General features: G+C 32.4%; 1 protein-coding gene across 1 annotated transcript in view; it reads right to left on the bottom strand.

Annotated features, from left to right (window-relative positions):
* Positions 1-2,242: 2,242 nt before the first annotated feature.
* The window catches only part of LOC126735240 (uncharacterized), a 45,240-nt gene continuing 29,269 nt past the window's right edge, over positions 2,243-18,213 (bottom strand). The window contains exons 5-7 of the mRNA XM_050439188.1: positions 4,998-5,180; positions 2,734-2,953; positions 2,243-2,423 (exon numbers count right to left, since the gene is read on the bottom strand). Coding sequence (XP_050295145.1) covers positions 2,337-2,423; positions 2,734-2,953; positions 4,998-5,180 — 490 coding nt within the window. The 3' untranslated portion in view covers positions 2,243-2,336. The remainder of the gene's footprint in view (positions 2,424-2,733; positions 2,954-4,997; positions 5,181-18,213) is intronic.

Genomic DNA, 18,213 nt, shown 5'->3' with positions numbered 1-18,213 from the left:
TATCGGAAAGTATTAATAATATACAATATCCTTTTGTTTTTATTGGAGACGAAGTATATCTCCTTTCAAAACATTTAATGAGACCCTTTAGTAGAAATAATTTGACTATTGATAAACGTATATACAATTACCGTCATTCAAAAGCTCGTCGAATAGTCGAATGTACATTTGGATTGTTGACAAAAAAGTTTCGCGTATTTGAAACTACTATGTTACTTTCTCCAGAAAAAGTAGAATTGGTTACATTAGCTGGCTGTGTACTTCATAACATGATTCGAGAAAGGGAAGGTAGTGTTAATGATATTCATGAAGAATTGTTATCACTCGAACAAGATGAAAGAAACTAGCTGCCGGAACAACCTTACTGGAGAAGAGCTTCAAACGCCGCTCTGAGAACATGTAATGCATTTATGTAATACTTTAATTCGCCGGAAGGGTCTGTACCATGGCAAAACAAATTTGCTTTTATAAATGAATAAAATATTGAATTAAACGGATACGTTTTGCGTTATGAGTATATATATTATAGTGTGCCCACTTAAGTTGTCACCTTCATGGTAATAATAAACCGTTAAAATTTACTTTGTTATATTTTTTTTACCTGTTGCTTTCATATCCACTGAAATGTCCTCCCATAATTTATCTATCAAGTCCCGATTATGGTGATCTTTTAGTTGGTAGTTGTATAAAGTTGTATAAAGCCTCTACTAAGACAATTAGTTTTTCTGCGTTTACTTCCATAATAAAAAGGTAAATAACACGTACTAATTCACACTGCTCGTTCAGCCATCCAATAATAAACTGAAAGCAAACAATTCTGTGCACAATGTTTTATACCAAAACGAGGATCCAGCGATCGATGTCGAGCAGCCTAACTATGACGGAACGAGCCTAAACGTGCCTTAAGGCACGCGATTAACCAGTTTGCGGCGCATTTAATTTGCATGGGAACAATAACATGGAACACTTTTAGTCAAGAACGTTTTTGATTAAAACTGTTTTGCTCTTTCTGTGTGCGTCCAGCCTAAGACAAAACCGTTTTTTCTCGATAGGACCCATAAAAGCCGAGATATCGATCTCCAAAGTTTGGGATTTTTCATTTTTCGGTTTCCGTCAGAAAACTAAAAAAATAAATGTTAATGTTAAAATAATGTTACAGGTTGTTACCATCTAAGAAGCTATTAGTAATACCTGCCATTTAGTGCACATACGTTGTTTGTTTAGGGTTTGTTGGTAATTAAGCAGTTTGTACGGTAGTAGAGCAATGTTTAACTTACAGAAGAAGTAAATTTGTTCTTCCTGTCAAATGCGAGAACTCTGCAGGCCAATCCCTGTATTCCTTTTGATTCCAGAGTAGATAGGAGGCAAGTTATTATGAGTAAGGCAACTCTTGACGTACATTTTTATCTCTAAACCTCCACTTGATGTAGTTCCCATTATTTCCGTTATGTTGAGATATGCTATTCTTTGAATATGTCTTATTGTTGATAAATAGTATTCTGATATACTTTGATATCTCCAAAAATATCGCGGTATTTTAGCATATGTTTTATGATAGCTGAAAAGAGACTGCAAAGCTACCCTGGGAGAGAATCCTCAGATCCTACCGCTTTTACACCTTCACTGTCCTTATAAAATGTATGCTTTCTCTATTCTCTTAAATGTGTTACATAAGAGTATCATTTAGTTTCCTATCGACTGTCACACCAAGGTACTTACACGACCGAAGCAAAATTTAGTGGCTAATAATGCAGGTGTTTCTATCTGCGCATTATTCCACTTTTATTTTGAAAATTTACTCAATTGCAAACGTATGCGGAGGATTGTCTTAACGGCATTTCTCAAATCCTCATAATCAGATTAAAGCTTAGTATTGTCCCATTTTCTATGCTTATCATATTTTAATGTCGTTAGAATATTGTCGAAACATAAGAACAGCTTAGTCAAAACTTTATAAATTATCTGATATAAGGCGTCAATCACCTGATTAATATCTGAATAAGAATAGTGAAAAGTCAAGCTAATTTCAGGGAAAACATTATTTCATTTTTTTTACTCTTGCCCAAATCTATTTATCCTCGTCGAAAATATAAAACATAAAATATAGGTAAATATACTATTTCGTTGGTAATATGATTATGAATGAACAGGATTACTTCTCCACAAGAATTATTTTTGCTTATACGTGATACTCTCTCAAAGTTAAAACTCTATAGCATCAAAAATAATATACCAAAAACAGTTATTTGAAAAAATCAATATTTATTAACAAAATTAATTTTCTTAAAAAATAACTATTTATTCTGAAATAAATGACAAAATAAAAAAAAACAATATCAACAAAAATTATGAGAATCAGAAAAAAGTGCTTCTTTCCTCTGGCGTGGGAGAAAATTTGGATCCGTTTTTTGGCAATGATGCACCTAAAAAAGAATATTTTATAAGAACTAGTAAAGGCCATAGCATAATAATAAAAGCAAATACAAATTATTTGAAATCTAGATGAGTTGCAAGAAAAGATTAAAGAAAATTTCAATATTTTTAGCATAAGGTATCAACGCTCATTTAAAGTATTGGGAATGGAGTGCACCTCTGTAAGTGCTCTGTTCTACCTCTCCCTTTAGCAACGGAATCCATGTATTAAATTAATGTAATTGCTCAAAAGAGAGGTAGAACAGAACACTCTTAAACTTAATTAATAATTTCAAATATATTAGATTCTTTAATCCTTACCCTGTAGTGGCGTCTAAGCGTTCCTCCTAAATTGGTAGAAAACATACACTCTAAACACTGAAATTTATTCCAAGAAATTACATGTTCTGAAACATGCGCCTCTACATTTTCTTTATTGAGATAAATGATGTAACAGTAGGGGCAAAGGTATGTTAGCCTCATGTTCGAAAAGTGTCTATCGCTTTCTTTTGTGTGAAAAACCTGATGTCGGGTTACAGACCTGGAACGTATAAGACAATTATTTTAAAAAATATATAAGTATTTGTTTTTTGTAAAATGCAGAATTTTAAATAAAATAAAAGAAAAACAGAATAAAGAGAGAATACATAAAAACCCGCATAAAAAAAAGTTACATTAAAAGTTATTTCGTAATAAGAATAAGATGGTACAATAAAACTAAAACTAACACATTTACATTAAACCATCCGAAATATGGCAAAGTCATTTATAACCTTGATGCTTAAAAGTAATGCGACTTAGTTTCTTAAAACTTACAGGTATCGTATTATAAATATAAGCTCCTGTATCTATTTATTTATTACATATGTTTATGCAATAACAACAAACAAAATATTGAAAACTATGTATTTAAGAATAAATAAATAAATACATATCACATGAACACATGAACAAAACGACAATCTCAATATACCAGTAACATACTACAGTCTAAATACACTTTTATTCGAAAAACAGTAGAGCTTGTGAGCATACTGAATCGCAAGTCGAAAACTTCTGGAAATAACATGTGGAAGCCTCGTTTTAGTCGGCTCGTTTTACCCTAACACATAACGGATTATCTCGGGGTATAAGTGGACAGGTTAAGCAATGAATTTCTTATCGCCGTATTATTCACTATTTATATTGAGTACCGGTTTGGACGACTGTTATCAGCGGTTTAAAAACATTTTTGGTTTTTAATGTAATATTGACTATTATTTTAAAGAGTACTAATATTTTTTTGAAAGGAAATGCTATTTTATACTTAAACAATTTGTGGATGGAGCTCATCTAGGCTTTTGTGGCAGCTCATTGGGGGTTTCGTCTTCCAAGACTAGTATTCTTTGCAGATGATCTTTCATCAGACATTAAATTGTAGAGAATTGTCAAACTGTCGACCTATCTTTTTTGTCTTACCAGACAACTACTGCTTTTAAAGACACAGGAAATCTGACTAGGGACAGGTCTTTCTTCCAACGTATTATTCACTGGTACGTAAACCCGCCATCTGCACCCTAGACGTTGGGGACAGGGCTGTTGGTCTTGGGAAGAAACTACTGACAGTAGACATTAACCCAGAAGGTCAATTGGACTCAAATGTTTTTATGGCATATATTCACTGATTAAGCATCTCCCCGATTTATTAAAAGTTTTGATAAATAAATGGGGTCTATAATGGCAGCTTAGACTTGCAAATCTTCTCTCTATCATATTTAAAGTATACATTTCTATTTTATGCTGACTAATATGATCCCTATGTAAAAAGTCATCTAGAGAAAAGCGTAAAATTTAATTTTGTGTGTTTTAAATTTTTTATTTGATGAATTCTGTTAGAAGAGACAGACAGGAGTTAAATACTGGTATGAGGCCTCCAGTGGAATTTTTTTTCTAATCAGAGGAATTTGATAAATCTTTTGTTTACAACTAAGTTTTTTTACTTGATTGATACAATCTATTGCAATAATTATTAAGTTTTACCACTGCGCTAGTTTCTAAGCTAATTACATTTCTAGAGTATAAAATGAAATCGTTGAAACTCTGCATTTTTATAAAATTTTTAAATAAGGAGTTTTGACTAACCCAAATAGAGATACACTACAAGTCATTCGTAATAAGATGTAAAACAGTAATCAACTCATTTTTTGGAAAAATTGGTTTGTAAGTCCTACACAGAACTCTCCAGTGTGAGATGCTACTACTTTATCAGGACCTGTAATTTTTACCGCCTGATTCCTATTGCACAGATAACTTTTAACTCATCAATTAGCTAGCAAAAGATTAGTATTTAGAATATCAAATGGTTTAGTCACGGCAATGAGTACTGCTAAGCTACAAAGACCATTGTCAAAAGATAAAGGATTTTGCAATAATAAACTTATATTTTAAAACATTTACAAACATACAAAATCAGGTCCAATTTTTACCTTAAATATTAGATTTAGGGACGACATATAGTTAGAAAATACAAAGACAATGCTACAAGAAAGAAATTTACATTAACAATACGATAAAAATATTATTTTAATGAGGAAAAAATAACTTACGCTTTCCAATTTGACACAAACGGACAAAGATGGCATTTAAATCTTCCATATTTGTTCCACGGATTATCATGATTTAACAAATGTTGCTTGATCGACGATTTTTTGAAAAACATCGCTTTGCATTTGTAGCAAGCCCAACAGATGCTTTTATGAACTTCCATATCCGTTAAATTTAAGACATTCCTAAAATTAAGTAGATGAGTATTAAAATTTAATATAATAGATCTTAAAATGGTAACAATAAATTAAATTTACAATTTTTGCTGACGTCGTTTATAAGATTAGGTGTCCTAACACTATCACATCATATAGTAAGCTTATATATAACTGAAAAAATTTAAATTACACCGTACTAGTAAATATAAAAGTTAATAATCTACGCGAATGACCAGTTTCTTTCTTGCATGCCGAAATACCTATCCAACAAAAATTATAGGCAAAGACTAAAGTAGAGAGGAAATGACACTTCACCTAATCACCACATTCTCTTTGAACTTACGAATTAAACTTGGTATTGCAAGTTGATACATCGATTTTCACATACGAGCTCTGAGTTGGCCAGACTTCTATATATTTAAACTGAGATCATAAAATAACGATATATATCGACAATTTATTTTAGCATATATGCTTTTTATAAAGACATCCAAAATAGTAAGATAAAATTCATCACCTAAGAATCATTATCCAGTTGTGTTTGGAAAAATATCTTAACAGTATCATGCCAATTTGACCATAAAATATAATATAAATGACATTTACATATTTTCCGTGTACAATTATGACATGGAAGTTTAATACCATGAGCATCAAATCAATATTGTGAAAAACACTTTCCTAAAACAATTTTCTCAAAGAAATTCCCTAAGAATTCTAAGTATGAAGTGGCCTTAATATGAGTAAAAGATTTTATTTTTTATAACTACAGAAATATGCTGATTAATCTAATTTTTAACTGTATTACTGATTAATTCCAAAGGTAGAATGAAGACACATCTAATATAAATACTCGAAATTAAGATTTTACTGAGCTTACGCCATTTTCAAGTCCATAAAGCAGTTCACGGAAATGTTGACGTGAGAAATAAGAAAGGTAGTGATGAGATTTTATGGATTGATGTCATGGAGAAACTGTCTGAAAATGTCTTTGTCACGGAATTGTATTTTATTGCTATAATAACTTAACAGGCTCCTTTTTCATAATTGGTTTGTTCTTGTTGCTATAAATTAAGTGAGTCCTCAAAGCAAAACCAGATATATCACTTTGTAATAAAACTGAGATAATTGCAAAAAAATGCCATTTATTTATAAATAATATTATTGGCCTAATATTGGACCAACCGAAAGGTGATGGGTTCCTAATAAAATATAGCAAAGAAATAATAGTTTTTTTCTTAATTTTAAAGACTTATCTAAAAAAATGCTGTGTATATAACTGATTTTGAAACTTAAGCCAGGATTTATCGGTTTTTGAATTTTAAAGTACTGTTTAATGAGAGACATTATTTCTTTAATAAAAATTTTTATTATTTTTTTTTAATAACAAAGATAAACTTAAAAATAACGTGTCAAATTGACAAATTTTTCCAAAAAATCAAATAATAATATTAGTTAGAATGTTTTCTTGAAATGTATTACACAAATCTATTGTCGTCTTCTTGAGGCTCACACAGGACTTTTTCTTCCTGGACCATTTTTTCTTGTTCTGCAGTTAAGTTACCAACTCTGTTCAAAACGTCTTTGTAGTACCGAAGTCGTAAAATATCTGCTTCTTCCTTCCAGTTTGCGCCGAAGTGTCCAATGAGGAGTTCGTCAACATTTTTAATTTTTTCTGGCTTTAAGTTTGGACAACCTATGTTCATTTCAGAAGGATTAACAGTCATCAGTGTTTTTCCTTTTTTGCATAAACCTTGTGCTTTACTAACGGAGTGTCTATAAAATGGCTCTCCTTTAACAATGACATTTCCTGATAGGTTTTTTGTAAATAATATACCTTTAGAATTTGCACGGTGCCAAATTCCTCAAATATTTCATGGTACTTCTCTGGAATAATAATGGTCTCCTCTTTGCGTACCCTCTTCTCAATATTTGCGAAAACCCGGCCAGGTGTTATGTATGAGTGGCCCGTCACTGGGAATATTAACTCTACGGATTGAATGTGATCTGGAGCACCATGAAACCAAACCGATACCATGGTGATCATTGTTAGGTTCTTATTTTGTCCTCCGCATCCATCGGAACAAGGTCTCAGATCTGTTAAGTCTAGTTTTTGAAGTCTGTCAAAGACCGCGGAACTGATCTCGTTTGAACCTTTCGACTTGTCAGTTTCTTTCCAGGCATAAGAGAATACATTCTGTTTTGTTAGTTGCGAATGGGATGAGCCAACTACTACAGTAAAATTATATAAATAAAATTGGCGTTTATAATAGGCTTGTTAGTCAGAGTTGGTTGTATCTTTGGTAGCACTAAATTTTTTTCACAATCGTTTGACATTGTTAATAACCCTGGACATTCTTCTTGCAGCAATTGGAAAAATACTTTAGATTTTAATTTATAGAGCCTACTCTGCGCAATAAGGTTCTGTTTTTCATGTCAGTCTTTCGTATTTGAAATTTTGGATTTATACTCCAAGCAGCGTGAGTAGACGTCTGTTTGAGGCGCCTTAAATCCCAAATTAAAATTGGTATTAAATAGGGATCTAAAAAAAGATTCTTTCACCCGGTGGTCTTCAAAACTTGAATTATAAAGATTCCACATTTTTTTAATGCTCAAGTTGCTAGCCAGGTACTGCCTTTTACTTCTGCCTCGATAATAGTGACTTTCTATAACAGAGAAAGACTTAATAAAGTTTATGATAAAATGAAAGAAAGAAAATGTGCTATATTACGTAAGAATAATCTTGTGTAGAAGCATCCTACAGGCTAAAAAAAACCAAACAAAAATACAATTTCAAAAATTGACAAAACAATGAACAAAATTAAATACAAGAAGACAAAACTTTTTGAACATACTTGAATTAAAGATAACTAAATAAAACAATCAATTACTAAATAAAGGTAAGCTTGTTGACAAAACTAGAGAAGAAAAAAGGAACAAAAAAAAACTTTCCAACATGTCCAAGGTTAAAACCTATCATTAAAAAAGTCATCCAGGTTATAATATGTGTTAAGGACTAATCATTCCACGGATATATATAAACAGTAAACACATCGCCGGCGTCAGTAGCATCGCGCATCTCACCGCGCTTGCGTTCATACTTCATAGGAATATAAGACAAGAAGCTCAGAAGCCACAATGCACTTTTGCTCTTTTGCTTGCGCATACGTAGTACGTACACGAACCTAACCTCAGTTTGTCTTTTGTGTATTGCGGTTGTTTAATGTTAATTGTTTACGTTTCGTTTATGTATATAAATTATTCGTTTTTGCAAGTGATATAAAGATTAAAGTATTAGATTTTTAGATTTTGAGCTACAGGGTGGTAATGGAACTACAAGTTTTAACAAAAAAATGATTTTTTTTCGATAACTTAATACCCCTGTAGATATTTGTCCAAAGATTGGTATGCAGGGTCTGTGTATCCAGAGCCATTTACCAACATACTTTTAACATTTTTATGTTCTCCAGTGGCGTGTATGCGGGTTTTTTCGCTGAATACTTTTATAAAGAAAAATAGTACGCCACTGGTTTTTCTTGTATTAAAATTTTTTTTTTAAATTCCCCGTTTTATTTGCAACATTTTTAATCCCTTGGACTTTGTCCGTTGGATGCACGGTTTTTGCACAAAAAATTAAAAAACATTTTTCTACTTTAACTGATCGCTATAAATTAAATTATAGCGATCAGTAAATTTATTTATTTATTTTTTTTTGTTTAGGACCTATGTTTATAGGAACTGTTTTTCTTATTTTTGTCTAAAGAACACGTTCCTGAATTTTGTCGCAATATCTAAAAAACAACCTGTATACCACACTAGTGATGTAAAATAATCAAATAACTACAAAGTAATCATTGCTAGTGAAGAATTTAAAAAATGAGACCTGATTTATGAAATGTAATGTTAATTTGTGTTACTTCTTTACATCAGTAATAACTCAGAATGTATAGGTAAAAATAAAATAAACTTTAGTAAATTTGAACGATGAACCGCCTCGCCTTAAACTAACTTTCAAGTAACATTAAATAGAAATAAAATTAACGAAACATTTTCTACTTACCAGGATGAAATTTTTTTACATGAGCTCGCAAATTAGAACTTTTGGAATAATGTTTATTGCAAATATTGCAAAATGTTTTAGTCTCTATTCTAAACACGTTATTCGACTTTAATATCTTTGTATCACTTGCAAAAACGAATAATTAATATACATAAACGAAACGTAAACAATTAACATTAAACAACCGCAATACACAAAAGACAAACTGAGGTTAGGTTCGTGTACGTACTACGTATGCGCAAGCAAAAGAGCAAAAGTGCATTGTGGCTCCTGAGCTTCTTGTGAATATAAGTAAAACGACGAGTCGACGGTCGAGTCAGTCCCCGTACGATCGATGAAAGGCGAGTGTCTCGCGCGCCACCAAGATCAAACATGTGACGTCATTCGTACTTTACCTAATTAATAACGTTTTTTGTACGTTTTGTTAAAATGTCATGTTTCTTTCGATGTGTAATAAAAATACAGTCCATATCTTTAAATTGTGTTATTAAATAAAGTCCACTATTATCGAAGGTGATAACAATATGCCTTAGCCAATAAAAGCGTCTTTAATTCTCTTTTAAATTTCTTAACATCCGATATATGTCTAACACATAGAGGAACATTATTGTATATTTTTTTACATATGTAAATTAATGAGTTTTTGGTAAGGGAAGACGTAGGAATAGGTAGGGGAACATCATTTACACGACGAGTCAAATGGCCAGTGTCAGTGGGTTTGGGAATTTTGTGAATAAGAGCAGCTGTTTCTAAGATAAAGAGTGAAAAAAGAGTTAGGATTTTTTCAGAAATGAAGAGGGGTTTGCAAGAATCTCTTAACTTAGCAGAACATAGGTATCTAACTGCTTTTTTTTGAATAACAAAGACAATGTTAAGTAGCCCCTTATTGGTTAAACCCTAAAAAGGCAAGCCATTCCGAATATGAGATTCAATAAGTGAAAAGTACACTGAACGTGCAACCACCCCTCCCAGCTCTTATTTTGCCATTCTTACTGCAAAACATCCAGAAGATAATTTCCCAGCTAAATGTAAAATATGATCTTCAAACCGAAGACGACCATCAATGGTAATTTCTAGGAACTTGCAGCACTCTTTATTCTGCAAGAGGGAATTTTCGTCAAACATCAGACCCTGAACATCGAACTGAAACCCCATAATAGATGTCTTTCTTACATTAAACACGAGCCTGTTGGAAGCACACCACCCTGATAAAATCTGAAGGTCTTCAAAGATACAAGTCTTAATATAATCAGAATTTTTATGGCTCCATAGTATGGTGGTATCATCAGCAAACTGAACCACCTTGCCCTGTTTTAATGAACTCAAGTCATCCACATATAGTAAAAATAACAGTGGTCCCAACACTAAACCCTGGGCAACGCCGCATTTTAGGGATCCAGAAGCAGACAAACGCCCTGACACTGTAACTTTCTGAGTACGATTTGATAGATAGGACTCAAGCCATCGCAACGCTACGCCCCTAAAACCATATTTATCGAGCTTATATAACAGCATTCCATGATCCGCACAGTCAAATGCTTTGGATAGATCACAAAACACTGCCGCCGATGACTCTCCAGAATTCAAGGACACATAGACGCTCTCCAAAAAGCTAAAAACAGCATCATGAGTCCCTTTACCGGCTTGAAATCCAAACTGATCTGCAGACAAAATGCCATTATGATGTAAAAAGGACAAAATTTGATCATTTCTTTTTTTTTTAATTTATGTCTTTGACTCTATCACCACCTCGGGATTCTAAAGGCATTTGTCCTGTTTTAAAAAATCGACTTAATACACCATTGACTCTATTATGTCCTAGATTTAGGGCCCGCAAAAAGGTATTTTTACAAACAGGTACACATTCCTTGGAAAGTTTTTTAGGTATAAAATAGTGGAAAGACGCGTTTCGAGCTCCTAAATCTTTTAAAGCTCTTCGTCTTTTAACTTGCTTAATAGTAGGTAGCAGCATGTCTTTTCCAGTTTTTACACTGTCTCAAGACTTTCCGTGCTTTACTGGGTGTTCTTTCTTCAGGAGCGCTCATTATGAGTTTTCTTTATAAAAATAATTAATATGTGAACCATTAATTAACACTTAAACACTACTAATTTCAAATCACACTAAATAGTAGGTACTACTCGAGTCAAATTTTCAGAACAACAAAAAAGAAATGAAGACCACAGGGAAAAAAACGTGCCAAGTCATTTTTCTATTTTTTGACAGGAAACGAATTTTAACGTTAGAAACGCTACGATAATTACACAGCTTGCAAAATTGTTCTTTATTTGCCATCATATTAAAGCTATGATCTTGCTCTATGTCCTCAATGACTTTTTGTAATATAATATCAAACTGGTACTTCACAATGTGTCGAAGTTTTAAACAACTTCGAATACCGGGGAAAAAGGTGTTATGTCACTGACTTAGCACGTTCTTTCATTGTATATACTTATACAATGAAAGAAACAGTCTGCTAAGTCAGTGGCGATTGATTAATTTATATTTAAATTTTGCTTAAATAATTATTTATACTCTGTTATTTATTTACCAAACATAAAGTATAATGTATTATTTTATTTATATGTAGATATTTATAAAAGAATGGTTGTTATAATAGAAAAAAATAAAACTTCTCTTCTGGTTCGGTTCTTATGGGATAAACTGAAAAAAGCTGTAAAAAACAAAGTATTAATTAGGCATGTAATTTAGTGACAATAGCTGACTCTCTGGGGTGCAAAGTTTTTTCTTCTTCTTCTGCAGATCCTTGTATTTTTCCAAAGGGATAGGTGTATCATCTGTATAAAAAAATTACTGATAATTAAATTGTTGCAAAAGTCAAAACGAGTCTACTAACCAAAAGTTGCAACTGGTGGGTGGTAAAACTGACCGTCGGGTAGCGGCGAACCAGTGGTTCTCTTTTTCCTTGGAGGTACAATAACTGACGAGTTCCAAAGACCATTGTAAGTATCTCGATGAAAAACTAAGCGAGGATATTCCTTGGTAATTTTTACTGGCCGGATTGAACGTGTGGCGAAAGGACCTTTTTATCACATACATTGCAGATAGAAAATTTATCCAATTTCTAATCATATAACGATCAACTTTTTCAACAAGAAATGGTGCGGGCTTTAAACGAGCGGTTTCTATGTGTTTACACCAGTCATCCGGTACTGCCGCACGAAACTTTCCGTTTAATATCCCCATATCCTTATCACATTCCAAGTAGGAGTGACCTAGAATGGAAAATGTGACTTCAATGGACTCAAGCTTGGAACGATGATGAACTAAGTAATGTAAAAATTTGACCACTGGAAAGTTCTTATTCTGTCCGGAGCACGAATCGGCATGGGCAAATTTCTTCCGAGATCCATGCATATTGCTTCTGTGTCTGCCTTTGTTCGACTCCTCAACCTGGCCTGCTTTTTACGTGCGTAGAATACCTCGGTTTTCGCTAGATATAGTTTTTGTTGAAACATCAAATCCTTAGTGCCCTTTTCTTCTTGGCATGCATCAATCTGTACTTTTAATTGGTCGCAGAAGCTACAAGTATCACTACGGGGATATCCAAAGTATATATTAAACTTGCTGCAAAATATGGAGCGGTAAGTTTCATAACTATAAGCCTTATAGCCTTAACTTGAGGAAATTTTTCTTTAAACATATCATACATTTTTTTCACATTAACTCGGCAGATAAAGAAATTCTCTTAGTTTGTGTTTTCTATTCAAATGTCTGCCGCGTTTATAAATAGGTGCAGTTCCACTCATCTGGAGACTCTTTTGTATGGTTTCTATTCTACGTCTTGTTAAACCATGTAGAGAAACAAACGCATTCTTGCAAACTCGCTCTTCAACTGCTACATTCTCACGAACTATACGCACCTTGTAATAAAACGTTAAAGTTCTCAGGACACTCTCATCTTCCGGTAATCGAGGTCGGCGCTAGGCCACTGGACAAAGAGAAATTAGACCTGTTAAATAGGCTGTTTGATCATTCCAACTTTTTATTAGATTAAACTTTCGTACAATGTCCATTCTTTCATCTGCAGTTATCTTTTCAAAACATCTGTATCGTCGGCATTGACAGGCATCACCAGTTACATGTAACTGAAGCCTCTTTAACTTGGTAGCATCTCTTACCCGACCCGTACATTTTCTCTTTGTTGTGCTTACTGGCTTTGTCTCATGATCTTCACAATCACTCAAATTATTATTGTCCATTGTATTATTTTTCACTAACAGCAATAACAAACAAAACCTTTTTTACGCGGGTATCGTTAACCTTACTTGCCGAAAATATAAACAACGACTGCCAAACGACTAATTTATATACGCGCTTATTATATATGACAAAAGTGATTTAACACGTTTTTTCATTGTACCGCGTGGACTTAACCAATAACACCTCTACAAAAGGACAAAGCGCTCCAAAAAATTTTGCTCGTGACGTCACACGTTTGGGCCATGCACTTCAGGCTGATTTTCGCGTGAATTCAGCTGTTGACGCTGCCGTTGTTCGTCCACGGGAGGCTGCCTGCAACGCTGCCAGACTTTGCAGATTGCCGTGAACGTTAGGATGATGTATTACTATCTTAAAATAATTAAATCTATATCTTTAACTGCTCTTACTTTACAATTTAGTTAAAAAAAAGAGTGCATCCTTATTTCTCTTTTTATAATTTAAACTTCCATTTTTTCAAATTTTATCATTTATCTAATACCTTGTTACTTGCCAATAGGAGTTATTTCTATATAAATCTGACAATGGCGCATCTACTAGTTGTGCCACCTGATGAAACGAGAGGTTAGGTTGTTTATATTTATGTTCTGTGGATGCCGGTATTTCTGACGGGATTCAGTAAATATTAGCTCATTTTTGTGTTTTTTTCTAAAATCGGAACTGTTTATTTCCGCGAAACCTGTATGTTATATTTATGTAAACTCTTCGCGTACTTTTAAATTGCAAAATCGTAATTTCGGACTAGAAAAATCCTCGGAAAAACCGGTTCTCGGTCGCGGTTTTATTTGTTTATATCAAACTTTAATACTTTAATTCGTGTTTAATTTAATGTTTTTCTCCTAGTTCACCTTGTAGTTAATACCAAAGTGTAAATATGCCTCAAAAGTGTTGTGTTCCGGGTTGTAACAGAAACTATAAAAACGGACCTAAAGTGCATGTCTTCGGTTTTCCTAATGATATACCTAAATCTAAGGGGAAAGTGGGTAAAAGCCATACACAGAGATGACTTTGAGCCCACAAACAACACCAAAGTATGTGAAGCTCATTTTCCTGAAGGTAGTATAATAAAGAGTACTTTATTATACGTTTTATTATACATATTAAGTTCAAGATTCCAACACAGGTAAAATTTTTACAATAGAATTACTAAAACCACGGCTGAAACTTTTGAAACTTTTTTATATAGCGAGCCAGTTTGTGTTTTAACATCAAAATTTAAAACTCCATATACTTCCCATAGTTTAGATGATTTATATGCAATACTTGAAGCAATAGACCTTACTCTTATTACCCTGCCTTTGGAGGAAAATGTTACCAATAATGACAACCCCGACTGTGACTTAAATCCAAATACTGCTACTGAGACTGCTACCAATACCCTTGGCAATACTATTCTCGATCATGTCAAACCATCAAATGACATAAATAAAATGAAAAGTGTGTTCGATTTTGTGTAAAACATACTAAAAAGTTTTAAAAACATTGAAGACAACAAAATAGTGCATGCTTTAGATTTTATTTGTGAACAATTAGCTTTGCTTACAACTGAAAAGGAAAGGTACAGATTGATATTCAAGTAGTACAATAGTTTTGACTTCTATAATCTATATATCTATATATCTATGTTTCCTGTTAAATAATTTAATTTACTTCTTCTAAATTCTCTTTTATTGACAGCTTTACTTATTTTTTAATGAAATTTATCAAAAAGATGCTTTTTTTTTTCTCAATCTGTTTTGTTATGATTAATTTTGGTAATGTTCGAAATGTTATGGTAAAGTGTTTTAGATGTTATGTTTGTTTGAAATTTGAAATTTAAAATAAATTTGAAATTTTTTAGTTTTTAGGATGCTTGTACACAAGATTTTGTTGTCTTACGTAATATAGCACATTTTCTTTCTATACTATTAGTCCTCATGCATACAAGTATTTAAGAAATTAGGTATGGATCCCTAATTTTACCACATCCTTAAACTATAATGGGTATTTGTAGCAAACACATGACCGATCCCCACATAGATGAAAAAAAAATGTTTTTAACTTATGCCCGAAATGTGTTTAGTTTATTAAAGGATAATGAGAGATTTGTGACACTACTTTTTGATGAAATTCATATTGACCCTTACATGGACTATAAAGGTGGTAATATCACTGGAACATCAGTCAATCATAAGTCTTTAGCTTCCTCGGCATTTACTTTTATGATTACAAGTGTGTGTTCCAGCTTTAAGGAAGTAGTTCATATAGCTCCCATCTCCAAAATTACATCAGACATACTTCATAATTTTATTAAGACAATTATTGAAAATTTAGAGGAGATTGGGTACATAGTTTTTTAATAGTGTGATAATAATGCCATTAATGGGAAAGCCGTTAGTCATTTTTTACTGCAGACCAACTTAGCATTGTTTATCCTCATCCCATAGATAATCAGAGGCCATTATTTTACCTATTTGACACAGTTCACTTACTTAAATGTGTATTTAATAATTGGCTTAACTCTAAACCAGACCAAAAATTTTATTTGTTTCCCTCATCTTTAGAAAGACAGAATGTTAAACTCTCTTTAAAAATTTTTAATTCTTTTGTAGTAGAAGCATTGAGGCATTTTGGTAGCCGTATACCATTTTCTGAAGATACTGCTGATTTTGTCCACATAATAACAACATGATGGAAAATTGTGAATGTCAAAACCCCATTCAAAGGCAAACATAAACGAGACATATTTCAAGAACCAATTTTTAAAAAACACTCACTGATATTGACATAGATCCCAAGATTGAATTCTTAGAAAAATTATTAAGCTGGCTTGATACTTGGCAACCTAGTAATTTTTCTAAAACTCTTACTCGACAAACAAGAACTGCTTTCAGCAATACTGTTTATGGACTGCTGTCATTATCACATCTCTGTACGACAGTTATATGAGACAGAAAAGAGACTTAGAATTCAATCTATATTAACACTTCAGTCTCGCAGTTTTGGCCCTATTAATATTAATAAGTTCTATGAGCTTCCCGATTATGACCTAGATGATAATTATTCCTCTCCAGAAGACTTTTCCCAAATTCAAACCTTGTTGTCCCAAATTTCAGTAAATGATGATCATTTTCAGAGCATCGAGGACATATTGCCATTATAATTACATATTTATGGTTATTGTTGCTATGTTACAGTCAAAAAGCTAAAATGTGACAGCTGAAAAGGAAAACTGGTATATAATGAGCAATTTATTGTTGAAGACAATTTTGACCTAATTAATAAATTAAATCGTGGAGGACTGTTAAGGAGGTTAGGACTGAATTTGAGGACATATTGTTACAAACCTATAACAAAAGACAGTTCATGTGTCAGTTAATTTTGAAATATTCTATTGCACAAAAACATGTATTACATTTTGATGGATGCACTAGTCATAATGCAATAGATGTTTTAAAGATAATTATTAAAAGTATATCCAATACACTTTTAAAAAATTATTGCACTAAGAATAATGATCAATTAAAAAAAAACAAATAAAAAAAGAAAACTGGATACCCTAACGAAGTAGGCTATATATATAATATACCTGCCACTAACACTACTAATTAAAATATAATAGTTCTTTATCAAGTTTATTTTAACTTTAAATAGTCTACTTACAAAAAAACATATAAAATATATTATTTGAATCTAAAGACTATGTAGGTCCTAGGTAATTAATTTAGTTCTTTATCCAATTGATTTACTTTAAATGATTCTAATTAATACGACATTCCTGATTATGACAGTTTTCTTCAAATTTTCTTAATTATGACAAGGTGTGGAATAGTTCAATATAATGTATTTATGTGTATATAATTACATTTTTTACTACTTGATGGTATAAAAAAATTATTATAAATACCTAAATACATATGTTAAATTTTGGCGCAGATGTAGGGGAGTTGGGAGTCTGCATTTAATATTACACAATAATATTTAACCTGACATTCAACCAGAACTAAAACATACCTTTGAATGTTTCCTGAACTCTATTCTGTTCCTAGCATTTTTTTTTATAAGCCAAATATTGAGATATTAGCATAGGAAATCCCTTGGTTTTTAAAAATCGGTGGCCCACATCGATGACGTCACGCGTCAAGCACTAAGGCCTTGTCTTTGAGTGGGTGTTGACTTAACACGTTCTTTCCTAGTACACCAATATTTATTCTTGTTAAAACTGGTGACTGTCCACGTTATTGCCCTGTATGACCGTGTATATAGATAATATACCTTTTAACCTATCAATTTTTCTGATTAGTTCGATTTCACAAATTTCTTGACTTAACACGTTTTTCCCCTGTGGTCTTCAAATGTAAACAGTATTAAACCGCCAAAATGGATTTAACTTGTTTTGACTTGCTTGTGCGTTTACGCAAAGCGACACGGTTGGGATATATCTGAATTTGCAGCGCAATGGATTTACCTTTGTTTGAATGTCATTTAGCTTAAAATATATCTGGTTTTGAAATTTAGTAGGAGCTTAAACAGCATTTTTAAGCGTAATATCGTCGCTTTGGTAGTGAAGAGTCGTAACCCACAAAAAATTGAAAATTGAGTTAAGACTGTCAACAAATAGTAAAAAGTATAAATTTTGATTATTAAAAGTATCCTAAGCCACAACCTATATAAAGTCCCTGAAACATAAAATTTGCTAAGAGATCTAACCCACATATTTTAATATAGTGAATAGGCATAAGCAGCTTAGCACTTTTAGCAACTGCGTTTTTAAGCGTTAT

The sequence above is a fragment of the Anthonomus grandis genome, chromosome 4 (assembly GCF_022605725.1).
Source record: "Anthonomus grandis grandis chromosome 4, icAntGran1.3, whole genome shotgun sequence".
Taxonomy (NCBI): domain Eukaryota; kingdom Metazoa; phylum Arthropoda; class Insecta; order Coleoptera; family Curculionidae; genus Anthonomus; species Anthonomus grandis.
This window is presented reverse-complemented; position numbering and strand designations above follow the sequence as displayed.